This window comes from Dromiciops gliroides, chromosome 1 (assembly GCF_019393635.1).
Source record: "Dromiciops gliroides isolate mDroGli1 chromosome 1, mDroGli1.pri, whole genome shotgun sequence".
In the NCBI taxonomy this organism is placed as follows: Eukaryota; Metazoa; Chordata; class Mammalia; order Microbiotheria; family Microbiotheriidae; genus Dromiciops; species Dromiciops gliroides.
Genome location: NC_057861.1, coordinates 536641548 through 536652636, shown reverse-complemented (window position 1 = coordinate 536652636; position 11089 = coordinate 536641548). Strand labels below are relative to the sequence as shown.

Here is an 11089-nt window from a genome sequence, read left to right as displayed (position 1 = left end):
TGAGGAACAACAGGGGGGACTGTAACGATTGGAATAATGCCATCTGCTGGATACTTACTGTAGAAGAGTTCTGCCCATGAAGGGAAGGTCTTTGAGGGCAAGACCAGGAGTCAGGAAGTGACGCGAGCTAGTGGGAGGAGGAAGGAAGACACTGGCGCTCAGTCTCGCACCTCTTTCCTCTGGACTCTGGCGGAGAAGGGAGCTAGAAATGCGCTCTCCCTTTAATAGATAGGAATCTAGGCCTTTCTCTCTCTCTTTACCAAATTCTTATTCTCCTTAATAAATGCTTAAAAATCTAACTCTTGCTAAAGCTTGTAATTGATTGGCGACCACTCATTAGATATTTTAGACAGTTTAGCTAGAATTTTAGCCCTTAACACTACTTATATCATCAGCTGTCAAATCTTGTCATTTATTTCTCTACAACATTTCTCATATATACATCTATGTGTACATATATCTTAGATAGGAGATAGGAGATAAATGAGTTCTATATGAGATATATGATATATGTGTGTGTGTGTATATATGTAAAAACTCAGAACCATTAAACTAGTTCAGGCCCTAATCTCTTTTTTTTAATAAAGTATTTTATTTTTTCCCCATTAATTGTAAAGATAGTTCTCAACTTTTGTTTATACAAGCTTTCCAATTTCAGATTTTTCTCCCCCCCTCCCCTCCGCTCTCCCCTAGACAGCAGGTAATCTGATATAAGTTTTATGTTTAATGTTATTATATGTATATATATATATATATATATATGTATATATATGTATATATACATAATAACATTAAACATATTTCTGCATTAGTCATGTTATAAGAGAAAAATCAGAGTAATGACGAAAAACCTCAAAATAGAAAAACAACAGCACCAAAAAACAAAAGAAATAGTATGGTTCATTCAGCATCTATACTCCACAGTTTTTTTTTTTTTTCCCCTGGATTTGGAGATCCTCTTCTATCATGAGTTCCCTGGAACTCCTCTGTACCATTGCATTGGTGAGAAGAATATAGTCCATCACAGTAGATCAACACACAATGTTGATGATACTGTGTACAATGTTCTTCTGGTTCTGCTCATCTCACGCATCATCAGTCCACGCAAGACCTTCCAGGTTTCTCTGAACTCCTCCTGCTCATCGTTTCTTACAGCACAATAGTATTCCATTGCATTCATATACCACAACTTGTCCAGCCATTCCCCAATTGATGGGCATCCCCTCAATTTCCAATTCCTTGCCACCACAAAAAGAGCAGCTATAAATATTTTTGTACATGTGGGTCCCTCTCCCCTTTCCATGATCTCTTTGGGAAAAAGACCCCAAAGTGGTATTGCTGGGTCAAAGGGTATGCACAGCTTTATAGCCCTTTGGGCATAATTCCAAATTGCTCTCCAGAATGGTTAGATCAGTTCACAGCTCCACCAACAATGCATTAGTGTTCCAATTTTTCCACAGCTTATCCAACATTTATTATTTTCCTTTTTTGTAATTTTAGCCAATCTGATAGGTGTCAGGTGGTACCTCAGAGCTGTTTTAATTTGCATCTCTCTAATCATTAGAGATTTAGAGCATTTTTTCATATGGGAATAGATAGCTTTGGTTTCTTCATCAGAAAACTGTCAGGCCCTAATCTCACACTACGACTATTGCAATAGTCTTCTAATTGATCTCCCTGGTTCAACTGTCTCCCCACTTCAATGCATTATCCACTCAGCTGACAAAGTAATTTTTTTTTCTTTTTGGCTAGTTAAAAAAAAAATTTAACTTAACACTCATTTTTTAAAAAATGAGTTCCAAATTTTCTCCCTCCCTCCTGTCACTCCTGCACCCATTGAGAAGGCAAGCAATATTATATCAATTATACATGTGAAAGCATACAAAATATATTTCCATTTTAACCATGTTGCCAAAAAAAGCAAGAAAATAAAGTGAAAATAGCATGCTTCAATCTGCATTCTGAGTTCAGGAGTTTTCTCTCTGGAGATAGCCTTTTTCAACGTGGATCTTTTGTAATTGTCTTACTGTTTTGATCCAAGTAGCTGGGTCAAAGTAATTTTCTTAAAGCAGAGGTCTGACCATATCACCTTCTTCCCCTCAATAAATTCCAATTCCTCCCTATTACCTCTAGGATTAAATTGAAAGCCCTTTGGCACTTAATGTCCATTACAACCTGGTCTTTTTCTACCAATCCAGTCCTCTTACATTCTACTACCAGTCATGCAGCCACAGTGACCTTCTTGTTCCTCACACATGACATGACATTTTCTATACTTATGCCCTTATAGTGGCTGTTTCTTAGTTTCCCAGGTTTTCTTTAACACTCAGCCCAAATCCACCTTCTGCAGGAGTGCTTAGTCCTCCCAAGCCCCATCCCCTCATGTTACCTTTTGTCTTCTCTTTTTATTTATTTTGAGTCTTTGGATTCTACACATCGTCTCTCCAAGTATTCTCTATGCTCCTAAAGAGCAGGTACTGTTTTTGCCCCTTTTTAATGCATCATAAATGTTTATTTTGTAATTAAATGAAAACAATGACTAACAAGATGAAATTTAGTAGTATACTGCTAAGTAAGGAGATTCATGATACACTTAATAGCATCCTAATACTTGTGCTTCACATATGAACTCTTTTAACAACTGTAGAATATCACAAATGATTGAACATTTTCCAAGATCTTTTAGGTCTTTTTTTTTTTCTGATTATATTCCTCTACATCTGGCTTTTAACATTTACATGAAATAAGCCTATTGAAATCACCCACTAGATTGTGAATTTCCCAAAGCTTTCTTTCAAGCATTTGTTAAACTCTGACGACTACCACTTTATAATATAGTTTGAGATCTGGTATGGCTAGGATACTTTTCTTCATATTTTTTTTTCCATTTATTCCCTTGATATTTCCTTTATAATTCTCTTAACCTTTTGTTCTTCCATATAAATTATAATATTTTTTCTAGCTCTATAAAATAATTTTTGTTTGGTATGGCACTAAAGAAATACATTCGTTTTGGTAGAATTGTCATTTTTATTATACTGGCTCAGCTTTCCCACTAGCGATTGGTATTTTTCGAGTTGTTCAGATCTGACTTTGCGTGAAGTGTTTCCTTTATTGTGTTCATATTGTTCCTGAATTTGTTTTTTGTCAGGTCGACTCCCAAGTATTTTACATTGTTGATTGACAGTTATCTTTAAGGGAATTTCTTTTCCCAGCTCTTGCTGATGAACTTTGTTGGTAATAAATAGAAATGTTGACGAGTTATGTGGGTTTATTTGTTAGTTACACTCCGGAGCAGTATTTGGTCTTGCAAGGTTTTTAAATTGGTATTAGTTATCATCTGGGCTTCTTCCCAAGTCAGTCCTTGCTTTTTGCTTTGGCTTTTTTTGCTTTTTCAAGAGCCCTAAATGCGGTCACACGCAAATATCTTCCTTTTTATTAACTGAAGAGTCCTGGTTGATGTCTACACGGCGCTCCTCCAATTCCAAATTCCCTGTATGCCATGATAGTTTGTGCCCTCACTCTTTTCCCCTGGTTCGTTCCCACCTGCCGCTCCCTCTTACTTTTCCTGTTCCTCATTCTTGTCTTTAGCTTCAGCCAAGCTAGTATGTTCTTCAGACTTCTCTGTGTTCAGATCTGCACTTGAGGGGAATTCTGGAGCTTCCTGAGAAACATTAAAGCCACCGTGTCCAGAAAGATGCATCCTTGTAACTGCTTCAAAGTCTTTTAGCTCAATAAATTCTGAGCTCCGTTTGTTTTCTTGCTTTAACGGTTGCCTTTTTGTTTCTGATTCAAGTTCATCTGTGCTTTTCTTTTTTCTAAATGGGCTCAATATGATACTTTTCAACTTTGTTTCTGATTGAATTAAGCTTCTTACTCCTGGGCCTGTATGACTCTGCTTTAGCTTTATTTCCGGTGAAGTCGAGTCTGTGATCCGTCTTTCTGACGGTTCTCCTTTACGTCCAATGTTTTCACGCTTTAGTTCATCCTCTCTTCCATCTATGGATTCTACACAAATATCTTTTTCCCTTGATGGAACAGGAGGTAAAGGGATGCTTACTTCGAAAGCATTGCTTTCTATTTTTTTTTCAGCATCTTCTCGCCGAGTCCAACGTGAATTTGTTCGCCCCTCCCTCATTTCTACCAGCGGGGGGCTCTTCTTAACTTCAGGCGTTTTGACAGGAAATTCAGATGGAAGAGGTTTATCCTCTTGCTTTTTTAATGAGAATTCTGGTGAGCGAGAGAAACTTGCGAGAGGTGGAGAATCATGCTTTATAAATACGCCATCATTGCCTTCGGTATCAGTCAACTCAGGAAACTCTTTGGGTTCTGCTTTCATACAAAGAATTTGTTCTAAATACTTAGACTTTTCTTCCCATGTTTTCAGATTTCGGTATTCCTTCTTCATCCTGTCAAGCCTGTCTCGAGGTTGTTGCTGAAGTTTTTCAAGGCGTATGGGAGATGATGTATGAGTCTGTTTTTGTTGTGTCCCAACAGTAACATTCAAGTCTGGGGACAGGAACGCTGGATATTCTATCAGTTGTGGTGTGATAACATTTGTTAGAGGGTCTGTTCTTTCTACAGGCGGAGGGACGTGCATAAACATGGATGGCTGAATAAATTTCTGAAGTGGTTTTAACTGATGTGAAAAGCCGTAACCAAAGTTTCCATAGGAAAACATAAACTCCACTTCAACCTTGCAGACAATCAGGTTTCTATTCTTCATAAAAAATTCTTCTGTGTAGCATCCTTTCTGAATTATTCCATAAAGGTGTAAGCTAAAACTTCCCAACACGATAGGATATACTTCCAAATCATCAGATTTCATTAGTTCCAAATAAATCATATTCCTTCCATCATTTTGACGTCTTGGAACCTGTACAGAGAAGTATTTGACTTCTTCAAACGTAATCCCAGGTCTCTTCTCATTATTCTTAGAATTCAAGGAATGAGCTTTAGTATATTTCATGATCTTGTTCACAGTGATGCGAATAAACAGATTTGTGTAATACTGTAAGTTGATCCTAGGTGAAAAATGCCTACATCTCTTTATATGAACAGCCAGGCAGCCAACTACATCACCGAATGGAACCAAAGCTGGTACTTCTTGTGCTACATCCAATTCTTTGCTCTCATTTCCTTTAAGAGTTTTTCTCAGTATGTTCAACAGCTTTCGGCCTGTCCCCTCCTTGCTCGCATCCCTAGATGAATCAATCCTCGTCGAGGACTGCCGAGTGGAGGACGCCTGAGAGATGGAGTCCAAGTTTCTTTTTTCCATCACTTCGTCGTTAGCCCGAGTGTTGCTCTTGCGAAGAAAAGGGACGCTGAGCAGGGAATCAATTTTGGTTCGCTGAGATTGACTAAGCTCAGACATTTTCCTTGCCATCTGGCTTGGCTCCATCTCGTCCCCCCTCCCACCCTAGCCCCTAACCGACCGCTATGGCTCGGGCCAATCTTACCTATTGAGCTCGCGCTGGAGGAGGCGGGGGTAAAGAGAAGAGGGAGCGGGGATGGGGTGGCTTGTGGTGGTGTGCACGCGCACTTCTATCAGGAGTTTACTCGGGGCTGGGATGGCGAGGGAGTAGAAAGGCGCTAGTTCCTCACTAGGTGGGAGGGGCCTTGCCTTTTGTTTTTACGGTTAGCACAGTACCTGGCACATAGTAAGAACAAATAAAAGGTGGTTGATTTATTGGACTGAGAGGCATGATACTTGCTTTCTAATTCTGGCTCTGTCATTGATTTGACATGTGACCTATTACTCTATAAGGTCCATGAGAAAGGACTCTTGTCTAATCCTTCTTTGTCATTCTTGGGAGGCCATGGACATAATAATGACCCTACGCAAGTTATATATCCCTGTATTTTATCTATATCTATATCTATGTCTATATCTATATCTATATCTGCATCTATCTATATCTACATCTACATCTACATCTACATCTATATCTATATCTACATCTACATCTACATCTATATCTATATCTATATCTATATCTATATCTATATCTATATCTATATCTATATCTATATCTATATCTATATCTATATCTCTCTGTGTACTGTATTTCTGTAACCTTGTTTCCTAGTCTGTCTGTGTGTAAGGGGGAAGTCGATCCCCATCACCGATGATGAGGTATTAATGTGTTAGGGAAGGTGTAGGAGGCAGCTAGGTGGCTCAGTGGATAAAGCACTGGTCCTGGATTCAGGAGGACCTGAGTTCAAATCCGACCTCAGACACTTGATACTTACTCGCTGTGTGACCCTGGGCAAGTCACTTAATCCTCATTAACCCCCCTCCCCCCCAAAAAAGAAGGTGTAAATATGCTATTGACTATCTATGGAGTGTGAATATCTATCTTAGATTGAATCAGAAGGGGGCAATGTCATTGGCTGTTTATGGGGAGAATATTTCATAGCTACTACTTTTATAATGTCATGTTAATAAATATTTTTGCTTTGAGTTCATTATGCCTTCGGGCTATTAATCTTAAGCACACTGATGGTGATTCATGAACTATACTTTTAGAAGTGTAGATCTACAGGCTACCCTACAACCTGAGGGTAGCAGACATCTTCTGGGATCCATATCATTAGTATGGATGGGTTCAAGTTGGGGGAGTATCCTAGAGGGGATGATGTAAAATCAGATGGTTAAACTTAGTAAAATTCCTTTATAACTCAGTGATCCTGTGAATGCCTTTGTTGTTGTTGAGTTGTGTGCAATTTTTTTGTTTGTTTTGTTTTGTTTAAATCATGAAAGTGTTTTATTATTTTCTGTTTACATGTAGAAATAGACCTTTTACATTAATCAGTTCTCTGTGGTGCTTCTTCAGTTTAGATCAACATTTTTCCCCTGGTACAATAAAACTAGGATGATTTTTGTTGCTTTTCTTTTTTATCAAACATTCAACTAACAAACATGAATTAAGTGCCCAGCATGTACCAGGCACTGTGCTAAGTGCTACAAATACAAATAGGAAGAATGGAATAACCCTGCTCTCAAGGAGCTTATATTCTCATGGCAGAAAAAAAGTACACATATGTGTATTAAGAATAAATATAAGGGGGCAGCTAGATGGCGCAGTGGTTAAAGCACCGGCCCTGGATTCAGGAGTACCTGAGTTCAAATCCGGCCTCAGACACTTGACACTTACTAGCTGTGTGACCGTGGGCAAGTCACTTAACCCCCCATTGCCTAAAAAAAAAAAAAAAAAAAAGAATAAATATAGGGGCAGCTAGGTGGTGCAGTGGATAAAGCACTGGCTCTGGATTCAGAAGGACCTGAGTTCAAAGCCAGCCTCAGACACTTGACACTTATTAGCTTGGAAAGATCTATGTGAACTGTTGAACTATAAGTAAACAGAGCCAGAAAAACAATATACTCAGTGACATAAATGGGGAAGAATATCAATAACAATTAAAACTGAATGCTATATGTTAAAATGACCAAGTCAGGCACCAAAAAAATGAGGAGACCTTTCTTCAGGTGGGGAACACTCAATATGACATCAGAATTTTGGGGATATGTTGGTTAATTTTCCTGAACCTTTTTTTCCCCTTCCTTTTAAAAAATTCCTTATTGGAAAGGATGAGTGGTGATCAAAAATATGAGAGACACAATTTCTGGTTATTGTGATGCTTTTTATTAATAGGCCATCAGGTTATTAATAAAAGAATGGTCATTGGTAATCTCTCTCAGACTGAAGTCCCCTAATGGTGGTAGTGGTGGTGGTGATAGAGTATCACGATTTATATACCCTTCTAACTGTAGAAAGGCCATCATATAGCAATCAAGTCTGATTGGTTGACATGATTTGAAAGTGTGTTATATTAAAATAAAGTCTGAGGATACTGGTAGGAATGACATCAGAGAAAGAATCTAGACTCCCCCCCAAAGCTGATCAGAGCACAATAGATTCCATCTCACCAGTAAAGTCCTTCAGCTATCTAGACAAACATGTCTGCACCCAACTCCTTTGACCCAGATGAATTTTATTTTTAAGGACCTTTGGAGTGTGGGGGTGGGGTGGAGGGGGAGAATAAGGACTAAGAAAGAAGGGGAGAACACTGAGTCCCCTTCAAGACATCTATTATTAATAATTATTTTTCACAGATGGGTCTTTGGAAGAAGATGGGATGAGGAATATTGTGGAAAATATAAGTAATATAAAAATAAAACATATTACAAAAAAAATTTACCCTTATAACAAGGGTATAAAAATATACTCTTCCCCAAACCAAAGTTTAGGGAAATCTCCTTTTGGGCTGTATGGGAGAGAGTATATCCCCTTCTGCCATGTGTCTCTGCTTATGGTAGCCATAACCCTAACCCTCTTTTCTTACTCTCTGTATGCTCCATGACCCAACTCTGATGACTTCTCAAGATCTCTCTGAAAAAAAGGAAAATGAGATAAAGACTCCCTTTCCTAGATCAGCACAAAGAGCAGCCCCTTCTTTTTTTTTTTTATGAGATATTTTATTTTTTCCGTTACATGTAAAGATAGTTCTCAACTTTTGTTTATACATGCTTTACAATTTCAGATTTTTCTCCCTCCCTCCCCTCCCTCCCCCCTCCCCCAGACAGCAGGTAATCCGATATAGGTTATATCTATATATCTCTATACATATACATATAGATATATATATACACACACATATATACACATAATAACATTAATCCTATTTCTGCATTAATCCTGTTACAAGAGAAAGAATCAGAGCAGTGATGCAAAACCTCAAAATAGAAAAAAAAAAACAACAGCACCCAAAACAAAAGAAATAATATGGTTCAATCAGCATCTATACTCCACAGTTCTTTCTTTCTTTTTTTTTCTTGGATTTGGAGATCCTCTTCTATCATGAGTTCCCTGGAACTCTTCTGTACCATTGCATTGGTGAGAAGAATATAGTCCATCACAGTAGGTCAACACTCAATGTTGATGATACTGTGTACATTGTTCTTCTGGTTCTGCTCATCTCACTCATCATCAGCTCACATAAGACCCTCCAGGTTTCTCTGAACTCTTCCTAAGAGGAGCCCCTTCTAATTGGCCATCCCACAATAGTGGGGACCCACCAATTTGACCAGCATCAGTAAATGCTATCTTACAGGAGGTGATGAGATCTGGATCCATACACTCCATACATAATCAAGAGATTGGTGAACTCCCTCTATCAATTCCTTTTAACTGGAAAGGAGGACAAAAGGCATTCTATTCAAATGAAATACTATGATCAAATGCACAGTTTAATATCATTTAAACTTAATATGGCCTATATACTAAATGAAGTTTTGGCGACAGTCTCATTTCTACAGTCATGGCATTCCTATGCCAATTCCCTGAAGTGGTTTAGAAATAAATTGTACCCTAGAAATGGTTACCCTGTTTGTAATAAAGTAACTCTAGAAAATCCACATTGGCATATGGGAATTTTGATAAGGGAGTGCTTTTCTAGGCCTAGAACTAAGTCAAAGGTTTTTTGACTCTGGAACTAAAATTACATTAACAGAAGCCTTATTTTTTTTTTTCAGGGCAATGAGGGTTAAGTGACTTGCCCAGGGTCCACAGCTAGTAAATGTCAAGTATCTGAGGCCAGATTTGAACTCAGGTCCTCCTGACTCCAGGGCTGATGCTCTATCCACTGCGCCACCTAGCTTCCCCAACCCCATCTTTTTAATACCAATATTCTCCCTATGATTTGTGGGTGTGAGCTAATGAAACCAGATTCAACTGAGTTTGACCCCAAACCCCCAGGATGCATGTATGCTAAGGCTTAACTGAATTGGAGCTCAAGCATCCTGTCCAACCCCCCTCTTCCCCACATACATTAAGCTTCTTGGCTTCTTGCTCTTCATTTCTTATTCTTTATTAGATAATTCAGAGAATACTCTCATTTTGGTGGTCCACTACCCAAAATGCCTCACCCTATTGGTGATGGGGCAGACTTGTATTAGTGACAAGACAGCTCTTTGTCTAAAATCTCTATTCAAGTGTGAATCTTGAGTGGCTTTTGGCTTTCAAGTGGAGTGGATATCCCATGAACTACCAATGTGGAAGGGACAACAGGGCCAGCAACCTATGCTAATGTCCCTGTTGGCATCTATTCTCCCATAAGTACTCTCCCTGTGTGGAACAGCAACATTTTTGAAGAATCAAAATTGCAGGTGACCATAAGGGCATTGAAATATGATGGGTGTAATATTACCAACAATTTGCATGCAAACAACAGTACAAAAGATATTCCTGTATTTTGATGGATTTGTGATTTCATCAATGTAGACATATCAATATAGGCATACCTCCTAAATAAGCAATTTAACTCAATTCAATCTAAGAAACATGTGTTAAACACCTACTATGTATAAGGTACAATACTAGGGACCCCAAAACAGAAGAAAAAGTCCTTGCACTCATAGAGCTTACATTCTCCAGAATAGAGGGAACTATACCTTGAATACATGCAGATATTAAGTTCAAAGTAGATACAAAGGAATTTCAAGAGAGAAAGAGAGGACAAAAAAAGTCATCTATTGATTCAACCATCAGTCTAGCTATATTATAATCAGGAAGATTCCTGCTACCATTGCTTTACCCATTATCATGCTTACTTCCTACTTCCAATCTCTTGGCTAGTAAACAGGAGCAGGGAAACCCAAGATTTTGTGCCACATTAAACTAGAAGGCCCAGAAATTTAAATATACCTTGAATGGCCAACCTGCATCAATTGATGCAGTTGTGTAATTTTTTTAAAAATCCTTGGGATGAAACTTTTTATTTCAAAGCACAATTATATATCTGGTTGTAATTATTTGTACTTAAAATACATCTGCACATACAAGTTATGCTAATTATAAAACACAAAATTGCATCAACTGACTTGACTAGTCCTTCATTTTCTTGATTATTGGTTGAGTGATTGACACACCGAAGTATATAGATTTACAATTTGCAATCCAAGGTGCTAAAGATTTTCTAAGATTTTCATGCTCTTCATCAGGCACAATGGACATATTTTAAACTTTACATTGCCTGGGAGCCAAAGAAGTCTTATTTTATTGCACAATATCATTAAGAAACAGAACTA

General features: G+C 38.1%; 1 protein-coding gene across 1 annotated transcript; it reads right to left on the bottom strand.

Moving 5' to 3' along the window:
- Positions 1-3559: 3559 nt before the first annotated feature.
- LOC122738221 (C2 calcium-dependent domain-containing protein 6-like) lies at positions 3560-5401 on the bottom strand. The gene has a single exon (XM_043980279.1). The coding sequence runs from the start codon at positions 5399-5401 to the stop codon at positions 3560-3562; it is 1842 nt and encodes a 613-aa protein (XP_043836214.1).
- Between the last annotated feature and the right edge of the window lie 5688 nt (positions 5402-11089).